The sequence below is a fragment of the Eucalyptus grandis genome, chromosome 1 (assembly GCF_016545825.1).
Source record: "Eucalyptus grandis isolate ANBG69807.140 chromosome 1, ASM1654582v1, whole genome shotgun sequence".
Classification (NCBI taxonomy): Eukaryota; Viridiplantae; Streptophyta; class Magnoliopsida; order Myrtales; family Myrtaceae; genus Eucalyptus; species Eucalyptus grandis.
In genome coordinates this window covers 29,170,880-29,189,545 of record NC_052612.1, presented here as the reverse complement: position 1 = coordinate 29,189,545, position 18,666 = coordinate 29,170,880, and the positions used below count along the sequence as shown (strand labels likewise).

General features: G+C 37.4%; 3 protein-coding genes across 9 annotated transcripts; all 3 read left to right on the top strand.

The window, feature by feature from the left end:
• The first annotated feature begins 9,215 nt into the window (after positions 1-9,215).
• On the top strand, positions 9,216-11,138 carry LOC120296341. The gene is made up of 4 exons (XM_039318196.1): positions 9,216-9,460; positions 10,431-10,493; positions 10,576-10,976; positions 11,064-11,138. The coding sequence occupies exons 2-4, from the start codon at positions 10,448-10,450 to the stop codon at positions 11,136-11,138; spliced, it is 522 nt and encodes a 173-aa protein (XP_039174130.1). The 5' UTR covers positions 9,216-9,460; positions 10,431-10,447.
• Positions 11,104-12,222, top strand: LOC120288403. 7 transcript variants are annotated; one of them, XM_039302392.1, is made up of 4 exons: positions 11,104-11,125; positions 11,603-11,820; positions 11,908-11,977; positions 12,064-12,222. In XM_039302392.1, the coding sequence occupies exons 2-4, from the start codon at positions 11,627-11,629 to the stop codon at positions 12,175-12,177; spliced, it is 378 nt and encodes a 125-aa protein (XP_039158326.1). In that variant the 5' UTR covers positions 11,104-11,125; positions 11,603-11,626; the 3' UTR covers positions 12,178-12,222. The 7 variants fall into 7 exon arrangements, with proteins under 7 accessions (XP_039158326.1, XP_039158331.1, XP_039158312.1 ...); XM_039302397.1 differs by lacking the exon at positions 11,104-11,125 and having other exon boundaries at positions 11,132-11,807; positions 11,908-11,944; positions 12,068-12,222; XM_039302378.1 differs by lacking the exon at positions 11,104-11,125 and having other exon boundaries at positions 11,132-11,807; positions 11,908-11,944.
• Positions 12,223-12,276: 54 nt separating this feature from the next.
• LOC120288398 (transcription factor TFIIIB component B'' homolog) lies at positions 12,277-17,419 on the top strand. Its single transcript, XM_039302357.1, has 8 exons — positions 12,277-12,361; positions 12,828-13,236; positions 13,328-13,428; positions 13,531-13,574; positions 14,289-14,469; positions 14,825-14,969; positions 16,214-16,344; positions 17,076-17,419. Exons 2-8 carry the CDS (start codon positions 12,891-12,893, stop codon positions 17,229-17,231), a joined length of 1,104 nt encoding a protein of 367 aa, XP_039158291.1. The 5' UTR covers positions 12,277-12,361; positions 12,828-12,890; the 3' UTR covers positions 17,232-17,419.
• The last annotated feature ends 1,247 nt before the right edge of the window (positions 17,420-18,666 follow it).

Here is an 18,666-nt window from a genome sequence, read left to right as displayed (position 1 = left end):
GATTCAGAGTTTGAGTCTGAGTCTGATTGCGCCATCAGACACAAATTGGCATATTCATCATCACTTTCTTCACACTCTATATCACTCCAAAGTTTCGGCTTTGAGAGCCTTTCGAGACTTTTCAGCTTTTCCTTTCTTCTTCTTTAGAAGAGGATAGTTGGGTCTGATGTGTCCCTTTTTTACATTCAAAGCAAACTATATCTTTATTTGATTCATCATCATCACCGTACTTGGTCTGTTGTCTTTGAAAGCTTTGTTTCTTTGAATTGAATCTTCTTCCTTTTCTATTCAGCTTTCTAAATCTTCTTATCATGAGAGCAAGCTCCTCATCGTCCATATCATCTTCAGAATCTGTAACATCATAATCATCATTTGATTTTAATGCAATGGATTTCTTACCTTTTGGATCTTCGTCTTCGTTAATTGTTCCACTTCATAAGACTAAAGAATTCCAACCAGCTCATCAACGAGATAGTGGCATGATTCTTTGCGTCTCTTATTGAAGTCTTTATGTGATTCCAATCCTTGGAGAGTCCACGCAATAGCTTATTTACCTTCATGGGATCAGAAATTGGTTGTCCTTGATTTTCAAGACCATTTACAATTTCTGTCAAAACGGCTAAACATGTCAGTTATAGATTCTCCAGTCTCATTTGAAGGCTTCATATTGACCGAGAGAAGGATGTTGATTCTGGTCTCTTTTACTCGATCGGTTCCTTCATAGGTGATATGTAACCTATCCCCAGACTTCTTTTTGTTGTAACACAAGAAGATATTCTGTTATATTCGTAGGTGACAAGGCACAATATAAAGAATATATAGCTTTTGCATCAAGAGTTTGTCTCTTGATTATCTCTTCCCGAGACATTCTGTGGTCTCAACAGTTTCTTTCCCTCTTTCGAGACGGATGCAACTTTAGGAGTGATTCCTTTTTCTACAACGTCCCATTCCGAGAGGATCCTTTGATCGAAGAAATGCTTTCATTTTGTTTTTTCCAGATGTTGTACTCCTTTCCATCAAAGTAAGGAGATCAGTATTGTTTTGACCTTCCACCAGCTCTCGGAGCTAGCATACTAGCCATGGATCTTTTACTCAAGTAAAACACTTCAAATAAAGTGAGTACACGAGCTCGATACCAATTGATATGGCTAGTATAAGTACCTAGAGGGGGGTGAATAGGTATAAAGAGTAATTTCTTATGATAATCGCACAATACTAGACAGGTTGATAGAAATGAGACAATTTTTTCGTCAATAAACAAACAACGATCAAAGTAAGACCGAGAGTAGGGAAGAGAAAATTGAACACGAGATTTATAGTGGTTCGGCTATTTCAAGCCTACGTCCACTCTTCTACACTGACAGCCCACTGGCTGGATTCCACTATGAACAAAGAGATATTACATTACTATTCTTCCTTGATTTCTTGGTGTAGAAGATCTACCACACTCCCTCAAGGTATCACTAAGTATAAACTCTCTTTGTGTGTACAGTTTCGCTCAATATGAATCAACTAATAATCAATGAGCTTCGTACTGGAATTTCTCTATCGAGCACGCACTAGAATAACTGGAACATCTTCTTTATACTCCTTATGCCATCATACCCGTTGGCACTTACCAAAGGAATTCTTCCAATCTTCCCGTTGGATTAATCAATTAAGAAGGTCATTCGAGCTATTAAATGAACATGTCAATAGCCCATCAATCATGTTCGCCCATACAATCGGGATCTTGGTTTCCAAGAATAGAACCTTCCAAGAATATTTCGTCAATCATCGGATCTTCAAACGATCTTGATTTCGAATAAAAACCGTTATATCAAATCCAGCTAAGAGATCTTCTCAAGTCAATAAGACCAAATCCTTAACCAAACACTTTAGCTCTGGATCGCTTGTCGCTAGATTAGAAACCTGTCAATGAGAATAGTCTTGAGTCTTGAGTCTTGTGTGCCGAGTCTCGGTGATCTAAAAGTCTTCGACTCCAAAGTACAAGGGTCTGCACGGCTTTGACTAAACTGATAGAAACGTTTTGTCACTTCCAAAACACTCTAGAGAGATTTCTCCAACAGCTTGAGATGCAGTCTCATCCCGATTGTAGGACAACATTTCAGGCCCATAGATGAGCTCAGCGTGAAGAAGGGGCGAGAAGAGGACGATGACCCAGTAGAAAAGATGAAGAGCTTGAAGGATGTGAGCTTAGTGAAGAAGAGTCAGAAGAGGATCAAGATGATCCCGAGTACAACCCGGATGAGAATTGAGATCCCATCCTCTTTTGTGAACCTTATGTGGTGTACATAGAGTGAAACTAGAATGTTATGAATAGTCTTGTGAATAGACTTTGAGTTATGCCATGTATAAAGGTTCGGTTGTGGATTTCAGTATGAAAAATATGGCCTTGACTTTCTATCCCATTGTGTTATTGTTTGGGGATTTATAACTTCTTCCGCATGTGCTTAATAAATGAAAGGGTTGGCGATACTTAGTCCTAGGATATCGCATTATAAAATCGACAAGTAGAAGGATGTGCATGCCCGAGGATCGGGCGTAACAATTTCAGCATGTTGCGGCACACGTTTGATTTTAATCACGATGGTGGTTGTCCATGATTTTCTTTTGGCTCTCTAATACAACAATTAGTAGCTCTTTCTTATGCTGAGATCCTTCAAAAGAAAACGTGGAACTTATCAATAAGCAAACAGACCGTCCATTCTTCTCTTTAAATAATCTCCATGTATGGTGATATTCAAAATGGGAAATAAGAATAATTGATAAAATGACAAAAAGGTATTTAGGTATATTTTGTCTAAAGATTTTGAAGAATCTTCTTGCTCTAGACACATTCCATTGTCCCAATATCATTCCTAAGTGGAGCTCTTTAACCAGAACTCGAATTTTCCCAAGGTTGAATTAGGTTTTTATTTCTCTTCCACCTTTCTTGGGTTCACTTCCACAAGATTTTCATCAAATTCACCTAAACATCTATTGCCACCTAAATTTTGGGGACTCAATATTTATTGCATAAAAAATTATGGATTAATTTTTAACCCTAAAAAAAATATTAAATGAAATTGCATAATATATAGTTTTATGAGTATTTATTATTATTATTATTATTATTATTATTATTATTATTATTATTATTATTATTATTATTATTAGTATTATTATTATTATTATTATTATTATTATTATTATTATTATTATTATTATTATTATTATTATTATTATTATTATTATTATTATTATTATTATTGCATTTGCATTGGACCAGATGGATTTGACTTGATGGTTCGAACCCGTTATTTTCCGATGACCAAAAATTAAAGAATTGGAGATTTAATATTTTTGGTGATATGACAAAGGATTTTTTGTATTTTTATGCAATCTATTCATATATCCTCAGAAAGGACAAATGTGACAAAGAGATATTACAAGCTCATCTTCACAAGATTTGGAATTTGAGAAAACCTATTACAATCTTGAATCTTTGGCAATATGCGATAAAAATCGGTGGAGAATATTAAAAAGATGAGGAAAATAAAAAGATATATTGCATTCGAGAGGTTCTAGGTAATCTTCATGCCCGTTGACATGAAAAGGAAATAAAATATTCAATCCCTCGCCTATAAATTGGCTTGCATACGGACAAAAGAAGGAAGCCACACATATTGAATACATGGCCATTGAGAGAAAAACCTGAGTGAGGGCAAGACTTAGATTGAAAGAGAGACTTCTTTACGTTTTTTGGGACAATAGGTCAACAAAGGGACGGGGTTTCCTCTGACAAGGTGCATAGAGAGAGCACGTGAAAGAAGGAAAAACTAAAAAGGTGGGGTTGTCTTCTTCCAATGGGGGTCTTCAGCGTGAAGTTCAGCGCCTGCACTTCGATGCTCGCGCCATCGATCCATCGTTGACCACCAACCTGCCGCTACCCCAATTGTCGCATCGTTGCTGTTGGAAGTTTGTTTGTAAAAAACAAACCAAGTGCATGTTTCATTGTCCCACATAGGAAAAGTGGGAGGAAATTGGTCAATTAATAAGTGTGAGATTTCTTTTGTATACCTAAAGGAATGATTGGGTGTGGACAGACCCCACCATACTCGTATGCGGGTTCGCAAATAATGGCGCACTTAGCACACCTACGCACTCGCGGTTTAATTAGCACTAACCCATTTGTTATTTTTTTTTTATGGTTATGTTATTAATTTTAATCAATTCAAAGGTTGCTTTGTTTATGAGAATTTTTGGAAATTTTTTTTAAAATTTTTTTAAAAAATCGAAATTTAATTTAAAAATGTATATTATTATTCTGAATTTTTGTTTGTGTCTTTTCAAGACAACCTTTGGAAAAAAGATACTCATTCGTTTGCAACTTTTCCCAAAGGGTTGCATTTGTTCGTCTTTCAACTTCTTCCCGAATGGATGCCTTTGTTCAACTCGGGGCAATTTTTGAAAGGACACGTTTGTTCATTTTTGCAATTTTTCACAAAGGTTGCATGTGTTTTAAGACTGTTTATATATATACATGTCAGTTTTCAGAAGAACAAGTGTGATCATTTTTTATCTTTTCGAGCATTCTTTCTGAAAACTACAACCATCCTTTCAATTGTATCTTAGAGAGACCCTAAAGAAATACTAAAATTGTTATCTAATATTTTCATTTTTTAGACTTTGTTGTATCATAAAGGATATTTGCCAGTGACCATTAGCAACATTGTGGGGCAAATAAGTCCTTAAAGAAAGTGATATCACACTCAAAGTCCGACTTGATTACTCTTAAAGATCCGACTTCATTGTTCTACCCATTTCGAAACCATATTTTCCCAACAATTTTAAGGATTTATTTTTTCTACAATGGAGTTGGAGACAATCAAAGTCATGAATCAAGATATGATATAATCTGGACCAGTTCGATGGGAACAACTTGCTCATTTGGAGGGACAAGATAATGTTCTTACCACTACTGAAGATTTTACATATTGGATCCTAACTTGGCATAAGATCCTAAGCCTACTACTGAGGAGGATAGCCAAGTGTGGGAAGCCATTGAGAGGGTTAATAAGGAGAAGAAGAAACGTGCGAAGGATGAATTACTTTGTCGATGACACATTCTGAATACACTCTTCGATCGTTTGTACGACTTTTTCACTTAAATGAAGTCTGCTAGAAAATTTGGAATGCACCGGAATTCAACTACAAAGCAGAGGTGCAAGATACCAACAAATATCTAATCACAAAGTATTTTGATTTCAAGTTTATTGATACTAAAACCCTTACTAGAACAAGTCCATGAATTGCAAGTGCTTGTGAATAAAATCATGTCTCTAATTGATATTCCAAAAGCTTTTCAAGTGGAGCAATTATTGCGAAATTGTTTCCAAGTTGGAAAGATTATGGAAAAGGCTGATTCACAAGTCGAGGACTTTACTTTGGAGCAAATACAGAAACATCTTCACATTAAGGAAGAGTCATGTTTACGTGATAATTTTGTTTTGTACAATTCCTAGGTGGATGATGTGGATAAAAAACAGAAAATTAGCCAGAACTTCAAAATAAAAGCGGGCATAAATTTAAGAGAACACAAAAGAAGAAAAAGGTTGTTCTTTTGTTTCAGGCAAACAGAACACTATGCCAAGGATTGCATTCACCGCAAGAGCATTTCAAATAACAAGAACATTCCGATGGTGAAAGCATAGGCAAATCTGATTGAAGAAAATTATGTGGCCATGATTTCAATTATGTTTTCGAACATGAAAATTTCTAAAATTAATGATGCGATGGCTATGGTTTTTAAAATCAATTCTACCACTGTCCAATCCGATTGGTGGCTAGATTTTGGAGTAATAGTCCATGTGTGCAAGGACAAGTACATGTTCAAGTAATTTGAAGAGATTGCTGACTCAAATGTTTAAGAGATCCTAATGGCGAATAATGCTCTTGCAAAGTTGCTGAAAAAGGCATGGTGGAGATAGGCTTCACTTCTGGGAAAAAAAAAAAGATAACTCTTTCTTAATGTGTTATTTATACTCAAAATTAGGAAGAACCTAGTTTTTATTGATTTATTTTGTAAGAGGAGGTTTCGGGTTTTGTTTGAATCCGACAATGTTATCCTGTCGAAGAATGGGCTGTTTGTTGGAAAGGGTTATGCCAATGATAGCATGTATCATGAGTATCAATAATAATATTGCTAATTCTGCTTATATTGTTGAGTCTTCTTTTTTATGGCATAGAGGTTGGCACATACAAATATTCGTTATTTAAAGAATATGAAGAAGTTAGACTTGATAAATTTCAATAGTGAATTTGATAAATGTGAAATATGTGTAAGTCCAAACTTACTAAAAAAATAATTTCCTAGTGTTAAAAGAAATTCGAATTTATTGGATTTGGTTCATAGTGATATATGTAAATTCAATGGTATGCTAACACATGGAGGTAAAAATGTATTTTATTACCTTTGTGGATGATTGCAAGAGGTTTGTATATGTTTATCTCATGATATCGAAGAATGAAGCATTTACTATGTTTAAAAATATAAGGCTAAAGTAGCAAAAAAGAAAATAGAAAATAAAATTAAAGTTCTACGATCGATAGAGGTGAAAATATTTCTTAAATGAATTCTTTTCATTTTTTGTGAAGAACATAGTATTATTCATCAAGTTTCGGCACCATATACTCCATAACAAAATGGTTTGGCTAAAAGGAAAAATCGATCTCTTGGAGAAATAGTTAATTGTATGCTTTCAAATTCAAAACTACCAATTAATCTTTGGGGAGAAGCATTACTTACTGCATGTTATATAAATAACAGAATATCTTCCAAGAAAATGACATAACTCCTTATGAAATATGGAAAGGTAGAAAACCAAATTTGTCATATCTTAAAGTGTGAGGGTGTTTTGCATACTACCGAGCACCATATCTTAAGAGAACAAAGCTCGGTCCTAGAGTTATCAAAAGTGTTTTCATTGGGTATGCTGAAAACAGTAAAGCTTATAGGCTTCTTGATTTAGAGGCCAATGTTATTGTAAAATCGAAACATTGAATTCTTTGAGAATAAATGTTTTACAAGTTCTGAAATTATTGAAAATAATTTAAAATCTATAGAAACTCAAAGAGATTCTCAAGAGAAAGAAATAAATGATTCTAGAGACATGATTGAACCAAGGAGAAGTACTATAGTTAGAAAAATAAAAGACTTAGGTCTTGATTTTATTACTCATGTTTTTCTTATTTAATGAGATTGAGATAATAACGTGATAAATAAATACTCTTTAGTATTAAATTTAGAAGATGATCCTAGAAGCTTTGATGATGCTATTGTGACACCGAACCCTTCGCAGGTCGTCACTCGCCGCCAATGTTACACCTTATTACCTTTCGTCTTTCAAGAAGTATCCTAATTCTCGCAGAAACATTTTTTTTTTTTTTTAAACGGTCCCGGCGCGACTCATTAGCGGAAGCAAATTAAAATATCACCGTCTCTCCCCTACCAACCATGATACAAATACACACCACTAATCACTATCATTTTATAAACAAGCCACGACACTTTATTTACACATATTTCAAGATGGGATGCCTTTTGCCTGGACAACAAAAAAGGAAAAGCTGGGACTCAGCCACATCCAGCCTAAAACCTCAAAAAAAGAACCCTCGACCCTCAACATCACACGTGCACAACCCCATCATAAGTGTCGGCTATCTATATCCAAAAAGATCCGACTCCTACTCATCGCGCGCGGGTCTCACACCCAACCCGTGCATCGCGGTGGCGGCGGCAACATCCTCGCACGCTCCATCCCGACGAACGTGCACGATATGAACTCTGAATGACAGGGGCCACCATTGGCCTATGTCATACATCACTAGACAAAGTCTTCAATAAAAGTAAGTCTCGGGGAACAGAGGCACAATCTATCTCAAAGACACTCGACCTCTACATCGGATGGTAGACCGTAAAATACTCCCGCGTGACGGGCAGAACGCATACCGCTAATTTGAAATGTGGGTCCCCAAAGCTGCAAGAGTGACAACCACTCCAGCAGAGAAAATCACAACAAACTCAATCATGCAATCATACATGCATTGCAGCATTACTTACTTGAAGCCATGCGCATACTATCATGCATCATCATATCAATTCATAACACATTCATGTGTATCATCATCATAACATACATGTCATCACCATCATGACATCATCACATTACACATGCCATATCATATATCATATATCATTATCATTATCATCATCATGCATATCATATCATAGGCGATCATCATTATTTCACATCACATATCAAGATCGTCATCATCATCATGCATATCATCATGCATATAATATCATCAGGTGATCATCATTATTTCACATCTCATATCATGTATATATGCATATCATCATGCATATAATATCATAAGGTGATCATCATTATTTCACATCTCATATCATCATCATCATCATGCATATCATCATGCATATAATATCATAGGTGATCATCATTATTTCACATCTCATATCATCATCATCATCACATCATCATCATCATCATCATCATCATCATCATCATCATCATCATGCATATCATCATGCATATAATATCATAGGTGATCATATTATTTCACATCACATATCCATCATCACACATCATCATCATCATCATCATCATCATCATCATCATCATCATGCATGTAATATCATAGGTGATTATCATTCATCTCATATCATCATATTATCATCATCACATCATCACACATCATCATCATCACACATACATGCATGTAATATCATAGGTGATCATCATTATTTCACATCACATATCATCGCATCATCATCATCATCATCATCATCATCATCATCATCATAGGTGATTATCATTTATTTCACATCTCATATATCATCATCATCATCATCATCATCATCATCATCCTCATCATCATCATCATGCATATCATCATGCATATCATATCATGATTAAATTTCCACGAGATGATAATGAAGCCCACTTACTGCAAACCTCAGCCCATGAGTAGCAATTAGGAACCTGAAAAGCCCATGAAGCGCAAAAGAAGCCCACAGCCCACATTTAGAGAAGCCCATTTCGGTCCCTCCCTCTCTCTCTCTCTCCTTCCTTCGCTCAACGCCACTGAAGAGGAACCCGCACGCCGCGTAGAGAAGCGAGGGGGAGGCGCGCGCGCGGTGACGGACGGTCGGGCGAAGAAAATCTAGGAGCTCCTTTTCGCCGCCGCCGCCGCCGCCGCCGCCGCCGTAGTACGCCGCTCGTCTTCGCCGGCGGTCGTCAATCGTCAATCGTCGACGACGACGACTTCTTCGGGAAGTGCACGGAATCAGCTCTGTTTCCATCCGCTGTTCTTTCCACGTCCAGGTTTCGTTTCGAATCCCGCCGGCTTCGAGCGTAAAACCCTAGCCACGACTCACCGCGCACCTCTGCTCCGCTAGGTAAATTCCGATACACGGTTTCTCGCTTCTTCTTTCGCTGTATGGTATTTCTTGGTGGTTTCTGAGGCTTTTTCAGAGGAAAAAAAAAAAACGCGTCTGAAGGAGAAAGTTCTGCAAGAATTGGGCAAGTCTGGCCAAGTCGATATACGTATGATGCATTCGTTAGGCGCGATGAGAGCTTTTTTTTTTTTTTTTGGGGGGTGGGGAAGCGATGATGTTATGGATTGTCTGTAGTCATGGTTTGTGGAATTGGAGGTCTTGGATTGTCCTCATTGAGCGAATGCCAACTTTTTCTTTTTGGGTTTTGAGACTGAGCGGTGATGATGATGGCTTGGCATACCTAGGATCAGAAAGTTGGGGGCTTTATGCGACTTGACGTGGCCTGCGGTACCGTGTTAGTTTTCTTTTGTCTAGAATAAGAAAGGTTGAATCGAGAGCTTGAGATCGAGCGTTGGAAAGTCGGTTTGTGAGTTTCGGGGGAAGTTCTGTTAGTTGTGGCGAGGCAAGGGCATTGTTGAATTGGGTTTCGAGGTGTTCTACCATTTGGCAACCCGAAATAGCTTCTTGTGTCTGTTCTTTGCTGATGCCGAGGTAGCTTGCCCTGCCTCTGAGATTAATTCTGTTCGTGCTTGTGGCTCTGTGAGGTTGTTTCCATTATATGACATAGGAGGTATTTGCGAAAGAAAATTACTGGTAAGTCGCATTATGCTTTTGGTGATTCTTAAGAGGAATTGCAATATATGGCCATTTTTGGTTGTCTCTTGGGGATTTTCAGAGAATGAAAAATATATATGTTCCAGGTGGAATCATGGTTCTGGGAATTTTAGAAACGTTCTTTGTTTATGTCTATGGTCTTTCTCCAGTTGTCATCCAATGCTTATTTTCAGAGCCTCTTGAAGAAAGCTTGTCTATGTTTTTAAGAAATGCAAGTTCTGACTAGTTTATAGGATATTTCTGACTGTGGCAACAGACTTGAAGCTTGTCAAAATGGATCCTTTTGAAGATTTATTTCCTATACCTGCAGTAAAGCGAGGTAAGAAGGTTTTTGTCTTTAATGTGACTTATTGTTGATATCTAGCATGATTTTGGGGGGGTTAATGTCAAGTTCTTGCTAGGTACTGCTGCTGGAAAGTTTCAACCCAAGGGAAGACTGGCATTGAGAAAGCCAACATCTTCATCGGGGACTTCAATCCTTCCTGGTAAAGACCAGAAAGAGGCCATATCACCAAGTACTGCCGTGTCAGACACGACAAAGTCATCGGAGAACATTGGTCCAAAAGATGATAGGTTGACAGATCCCAATGCTTCACCTTTGGTTTCACTTGATAGCTTTGAGAAAATGGTGCCTAGGAGCAGTGAAAGTTCACAACTGGCAGTGGACCACATGGGACTGGTGAATACTTCATCTGAACTTGTTCAACTGGATGTTGGTACCTCAGATGCCCTACCTTCTGATGTGGTCGTGCCAAATCAAAATGTTGAGGATTCTTTTGTCTTTGAAGAATTTAATGGAGAGGTGAGCTGGACAAAATATAACTGACTTAAATGTGTTGCACTACAATGCTTCATAGATTTCTAACCTAGAAGATGCTTTTGGCTTTAGATGGATGCAGGATGGATGATGATCTCATTAGCGATATACTCCCCAGCCACTTGCAACCAGTGGTATGAACTATGATATGTATTTTATTTGTCATTTTTCTGTATATCAAACTGAGTTAATGTTTGTCTGAACCAAGTGGCACTTTTCACAATTTTATCACGCTCAAGGCTTGTGGCAAGTTTTGAACCCAAGCCTAAGCCCCAATTTTATCACACTTGATGTTTTACAAATGCCCATGTCTTAGCTGAGTTTTGGGTTTTGTTTTGTGAGGTTGCATTCTCTTGACTAGTATTGCTAATATCTGCAGACAGAAACATGTTTTCATGATGAGCATTAGCATCAAATCTATTGTGGGACTCATTTTCCCTGTGGTTGTTGAAATAATGGTGATCATATCACTTTTTTTCATTCACTGACTGCAAGGCAAATGAGTCCCACAATAAAGTTGATGCCGATGCTGATCATAGAAACAAGTTTGTGTCTGCAGATATTAGTGACACCAGTCAGGTGGATACAACAGCGCTGTCAGAAAACAACAGCCATTCTTCCTTCAAGGGACATAAATGGAACAAGAGATTCAGATCATCCAGCTTCTAATTACATTGAATCAATCGGAGCCAGTGCAAGTGATGCTGCACAACCTCACATCCATTCTAGTTTCTGTGAAAAGGAGACCCAAGACATGGCAATTGATGGGCGAGGTGCTGCTTCTGTTAGTGGGGATTCTTGTATTGACAAGGACAGGTCAGAAACAGAGGTGACTACCTGTACATGTTTGCAGATTTCTCTCTTTAACATGGAATAATTGATCTTAATTTAGTGAATAAATGTTGGTTCTGTGCAGGGAACAAAGACTTCTCCTGATGTGCAACCTACAGAAGGTTCGTGTGAGAGAATCACTGCATCAGGCATTGGTATTGGCTTTGCTTATTGAGTGCAGTTCACTTGCCACTTATTTGCTGCATCTGCTGTCTAATTTATGCAAAATTGCTAATTCTAGGAAGGTCTGAGAGAGAATATATATTGGAGACTGAATTACAAAGTGGAGAAGGGAAACGTACTTTTTGCATCACTAATTCAGAAGTTGAGCCTGGTAATCTGCCCCAGGATCTAGTTCTGTGTGAAACCCATCTTGATCAAGGCTCAGCTCCTGCCTCCATACCTGATGATATTTTCGATTACTCATCCGTTATGCTGGAAGGTAGTACTTTCGAAATCCAACCTTTCATGAACCATCACACTCAGATACACTCATCTCAACAAATACGGTGGATGTTTCTGATGTGCCTCCTGATTCGGTAATCATTTGACTGAAGTGCTGGTTTTCAATTGTATCAAGACAGCAATGAAGCACATTGGCATGTAGACATTTAGTGATTCAGCTATACAGGAGTCTTGTTTTTTGATACTATTTGTATGAGTCTGGCATATGAGCATACATCTCTACGGTAGAAAGCATGAGTGCACAAAGTTTAAGCTGGCTTATGAAGGCATGGTTTAATGGTGACATGCTTTTAAATCTTCACTTCACATGTAAGCTGGAATTTGGTCAGGATCAAGCCATTGAAATTGATTATAATACCTCTAGTTTTTAAGTGATCACAACTTTCTGATCTGGTACAATGTAAAAATTAATATAATACATGCAATTTAGGTGAAAGTTTAAGCTATTTGATGAAGATTTAGTTTACTATTAAAATGCTTTAACGTGCATATCTGATTTTATCTTCAGGCCCTACTTAATCTTTTAACTGGCTTGTGCAGAGTGACCACCATATAGAAACTTGGGCTGCGTCAGATATTCGTTTGATCCAAGATAAATCCTGTATGTCTAATACCGTGAGTGAAGGGAACATGTCATCAAGGCAGTTGAGAAAGCGTCCTACTCCAAGCCAACTTGTTGATGCATCTGATGACGAGGCTCACTCTGATGGCAACAACTCAGCTGAAGCTCATTCTCATAGTCCCTCCAATGGAGATGAACCATATGAAGGCGATGAATATAGGCCACGGAATTCCTCTCAGAAGAGAAATACTCCAAGAAAGCCAGAAAGACCGTTGGCTAAGAAACAGAGAGAAGAAAGAAAGAAAGAGGCCAATAAAGCATCTGAAAAAAAGTACTGGAGAACTCGCAAGAAATTCTCTCACTCTACTCGACGTGGCAAAAGATGTGGTAATAACATCTATGGGTGTTTGAGAATTTCCTGTTTGATATCTCTCTCTCTCTCCCTCTCACCACATGCATATCATTACCTCTTATATAGTGGATAAGGTTCTGCTTCAAACCCCGGAGGATGAAATTGACTATCGAAAGTTGCCCATTAAGGATCTAATTCTTCTTGCAGAACATAAGGAGCGTTTAACGGTATAAAATAATATTCTTTAGTTTTTTAATGGTTATTTTGAATTCTGATCCAGAGACTTGTTGCTATTCTTCATTCTGGTGCTTATATGTGTTGTTTTGCAGGTCAAAAAGGCAAAACCATCAAAACTTAATTCAAGCAATCAGAGGTATCTGAATCCACTGTGATATTTGCCTCTACTATTTTATTTGACAATGCAATAAGTTATTGCTGAAGTTTGTTCATAATTGGTTTAGCTGATTGTTTTTATACATAGTTTCTTGGAAGCTCTTATTGGATAAACTCTGGCAATTTCTTTTTCCAATAACAGATTTTGATTGAGAAACAAAATATGTGGCAGCTTGTGTTAAGAGAGTGAACATTACCCTGTGGCACTGGGTTGTCTGCTGTGAACATGATGCATCATGCCCTCATGATGCATAATATCTTTTGCGACCTTCTGAGATCTTGGAAGGAGTCAAAAGCTGCATATACTGTTTTTAATTTCTGATGTACGCAATCGTCTGTTGATGCATTTTCAGAGCAGGATATTGTATAATAATGATAACATCTGATTTGAGTGTTAATTAATATGTCTAGCAAAATGCCAAGTAAATGGAAGAGAAATCAAAAGCTGATTAACGGGGCCACTTCTTCATTGAAAGTAGAAATTTTGGAGTCTGTTTAGATTCTACAGTTTAATTTGAGTCCTATGCCGAGACTAACAGTCAGAAAAATTAAGTTGACTTGATTGTAGTGCATATGCTAAACGGCCAAAATAGAGATAATAGAAACCCGGAACATGGCTTTTGCATTGATTATGCGCTTAGTGAAATTATGCTGAGTACATTGCGGTTAGGAGTCTAATTGCATATCAATGCAGCTCTGACAAATCAACTCAAGGAGATGCTTCTCATAAGGAAGGTGAGAGTTTTCCTTCTGAGCAAGGAAACGAAGCCAGCAGTAGTGCTGAACCAGCTCCTCTATTTTTCAATTACCAGTCTTTCATGGAGAAAACACCTCGCACTAGGTGGTCAAAGCAAGACACTGAATTGTTTTATAAGGTGCGTGGAATCAAATTACAACACATTCTATTTGCTTTGTAAATCGAAATCTTCTGAAGGGAATTAGTTGCATATGAACTGCCTGGTAATTTTTTTTTCCCCAATCCCCTCTTTGCTTGAGCATTTGAAAAATCAGCACCTAGAGAGTAAGACTATTTTATCTTTATTGGAATAAATTCTGTTTTTTCTCTTTCTTTCTCGCTTTTGTTTAAATTGAGAATTGGTACATTATTTCTTCAGCAAAATTGTCAGTTTTGATTAGGGTTTAGAGTTCCTTTATATCTGAGACATAAATGCAGCCCATTGCTGGATCACCAGTTCGATACTTAGCACAATGCCTCACAACTTGTTCCAGGGTATAAGGCAATTTGGAACGGATCTCTCAATGATTAAGGAACTCTTCCCCAAATTGACACGCCAGCAAATAAAGTTGAAATTTAAGAAAGAAGAACGTCAAAATCGGTTAGGGCTTTCTGAAGCTTTGGCCAGCCGTGCAAAAGGTGAGACATCTCCCACTTCCTTGTCCATTTTCTTTTTCCCTGTTTATAGCTATCAGAGAAAAATGTTAGAAAATGACGTGGCATTAATGAAGACAAGATAATGGATGGTCCTGAACTATTTATTCTCTTTACACCTTAATCTTTGTGTCGAAATTGATATCTCTACCTTTATCAGTGAAACCAAAAACCGATTTAACCAGGAAAGTTAATTTTTCAAAAACCAAATGGAATATATGAAGTAAATTTGATAGATCATCAATAGAGAGATCCTTTAAACTTTGAATTATAAAATCACTGACCTATATATGTAGTAATCATTTAATCAAATCTAAACAAGCTTAGCTATGTTTACTATATATACCCTGTGAACTAACTATACCCGACACATATAATTTTCTGACTTCCTATTGTAAAAATGGACAAACCACTAAAACTATGTGCGCTTCATAGTATATTATTCAACTAAAATCCTCACAGTGAAGATAATGGCAATGCATGCATGACACCTTCTATCTTTTGCCAGTAAGCCATGTCAATTCTATCATTCTTACATCTTTAGTTTCAGACATAATATTCTTGTATAACAGATTATCACAATAACCTCCCCCATTCTCTCTGCCATTATTAATGTCCGCTCATTTTTTCAAGTAATTTCTTTGACCTCCCTGTCCTGGTGCAGAGTCTCTCGTTATTTTCACACCACTCCACTTGTATTTGTTCGCGGGATTTTTTATTTTGATGTGGATGGTTGGAACGATAATACGTTTGACATTATTGCCAGTTGTTTTACTTGGAACAGCAAGTAGAGATCCATTCTCTTGAATCTTTATGCACGATCTTCTTCAAGCATAATGTCATTACTAGAGCAATTTCTTTGTGCATTAGCGTAGCTGTGAATTGAAATGGTTTTACACTGCTCTTTTCCCCGGTTTTAGTCATTCTTTGTGGGCTGCATGGGATATACCAGATTCAGGAACTTCTCATCGACAATCATTACTGAAAACTAGTTGTCTTTCTCTATTGCGTTAGAATTGTGCTTGTCTAAAAATGTCATGGGTTGCCTGTCTTAAGCAATGTTGGAGTTTCTTCTTTGGCTCGTCAGGCGTTGACTTGTCAATGTGTGATATTCCCCTACCGACCACAATCAAATTGTTCAGTTAGACCTTCGGTATACTTTTTCTTATTTTAGCAGGAAATCAGATGTTAGGTAAGCGAATGTCCATTATATCATGTTATTTCTGCAGATCATTCTCATTTTGAATTGGTGATTGAGCGTCTCCAAGCTGCTGCCCGAGCAGGGAAAGAGTCAAGTATAGATGTTTCGGCAAGCATGACAGCTGAGGAAGAGGATGGGGAGTCATCACCTGAATCCAATGTATGTATAAAGGAAAAAGCTTTTAAACTGAACTGTGCACAGCTGTCAAACTAGATCTGTGGACTATTTGGTCAAGTAATTGTTTGAGTTGACAGTTCAACCTGTTCTAATGGTTTGTCCGCCATCTGTGTGGTTGTTGATGGCTTGATGAAAACAGTGACGATAAATGGTATACCCGTATGAAATGTTGCCACAAAATCATGTAGGTCAGATGCAAAGTGTGCACATTTAAAAGTGGAGGGCTAAGGTTTGCGTCTCACGCTGTACAAGTTTCGTATTTTAGGTAACAATCTGGTTGATACAGTAAATGATGAATTCATATTTCATACAACAAATGGAATGGTGGGTGAGTGGCATCTGTTATTATCACTTGCATTGCATAGAGGGATTGGTTCCCCTGGCTCATCGCTGACTTGTACATTATTCCATGACAAAAAATCAGTGAATCAGTTTAATAAGTTCGACTATTTACTGTCACTGGATGCACAGGCGGCCACGAAATCAGTCTGCTTTTTGACCTGCTAAACTATTGCTCAATCCTAGTTGGGTCATAATCCTAGGGAAGTCGTTAAATGTAACACTAAAGGTGAAGTATGTGCATCTTAAGTGGTAGCAACCCTAGCAATTGGTTGTTGAGCCCACAGGGTTGGAGTTCAAATATCGATGCCGTAAAAGCTGCAGTTTTGTCTTTGGTAAATCAGGCTGTTTATTGATATGCTTCTTGGGTGCAGGAGGAAGCAGAAAAGCCTGCAGAAAAGCTAGAGAAAGATGAGGAAATAGGAGATGAAGATGGTAAAGGTGATGCTGAGGTTCATAATTCTTTGAAGTCTGATGAAAGCGATGATGACCTTTTCAATTGCTTGGGTTCTTACAACAGTGAATTTTAATTAACTATTTCAGATGTTGCTAACCATAATTGTTGGTGAACATTGCTCGATACACAGAGCGGCTCATTTTTGTCTGTAACTTGTCATTTTTCCGAAAATTATTTTGATTTGATCTGAGGGAATCTTTCAATTGTCCATATTTAGAGTATGTGATTTAACCTTGCCAATAGAACCGATACTTCTATCGATCTTCTCATGGTCCTGAAACGCATGGCTGCCTAATTTCACCCCTGATGTTTTTCATGGTTTTTGGCTAGTGATAGCTTTATGTAACCGCGTTAGATTCAATAAAAGTTTGCTAGTCGCTTGAGTTATGCCTGTCCTGGATGCGGTTTAAATTCTTATGGTTACCAAGGGAAGCCATAACCTGTCATCATTCAAGCGTGTCGACAATGAGATACTGGTTTCTGACGGCAACTTCGATCAAATCAAAGGGCATGAGCCTTTTCTTCGGTTCTCTTAGATTAACTTATCGACTCATACCCGGTCGAGAAGCTCGGATCGATGCAATATTTTTGTGGGTCCTGCATTTAGTATTTTTCATTCGACTCGCAAAAACCAAATTTGATTGCAAGGACGAGATTCCGAAGCATGTTCCTATAGCGAGCTTCCGAAGCGTGTTCCTGTAGTGAGCTTCCGAAGTTGTTCATCTGAAATTTCTTGAAGATTATGTTCCACTTGTGATTTTGAATGCGCATTCTTTTGCAGAAGTGGGTATCATCCTACACTTTGAAATAAAACCAAGTGTGAATAAACGCTGAAAAGAGAACCGAAATCTCACCTTTTCTTTTTGAAGTGCTCACCTTCCAAAAATAAATTATGCACAAATGAGGGAGATCTTTGTAGGGCCCTTACTCTTACACTGAAAGGATTTGAAGATGCGTCTCTACCGTACAGGATGCGTGGTTAAATTATAGAGTTAATATAATATAAAAACTCAAACTGGTGTACAAATGATGAATTTACCCAATGATAATTTTTTACCTCCAAAAACTTCAAATTGGTATACTTGACAAATTTACTTTATGTTTATTTCCATCAAATTTTACTATCAAACTATTGATTTAGATGATACATGACGATTGCTTGATATACTAATTTAAGGTTTTACAATCTATTTGTCACGGATACCGGTTTCGTGGTTTCTCGTGGTATTAATATAATTGAACGGAAGGTAATATACCGGTTTGGGGTTTTGGCAGTCAAAAAATTAGTTTGCAGTAAAAAAAATTATTATAAGTGTATGGGTTTGGGGTTTTTCGTCATTAAAAAATTAGTTTGGGAGTAAATTTGTTATATGCGTATCAGTTTGGGGTTTTTTTTATGATAAAAAAGTTAATTTGGAGTAAATTTGTTATGTGTGTATCATTTTGGAGTTTTTTGGGGGTATTAAACCTATATAATATGCACGTTTGCTTGTAGAAAACGATTGGGT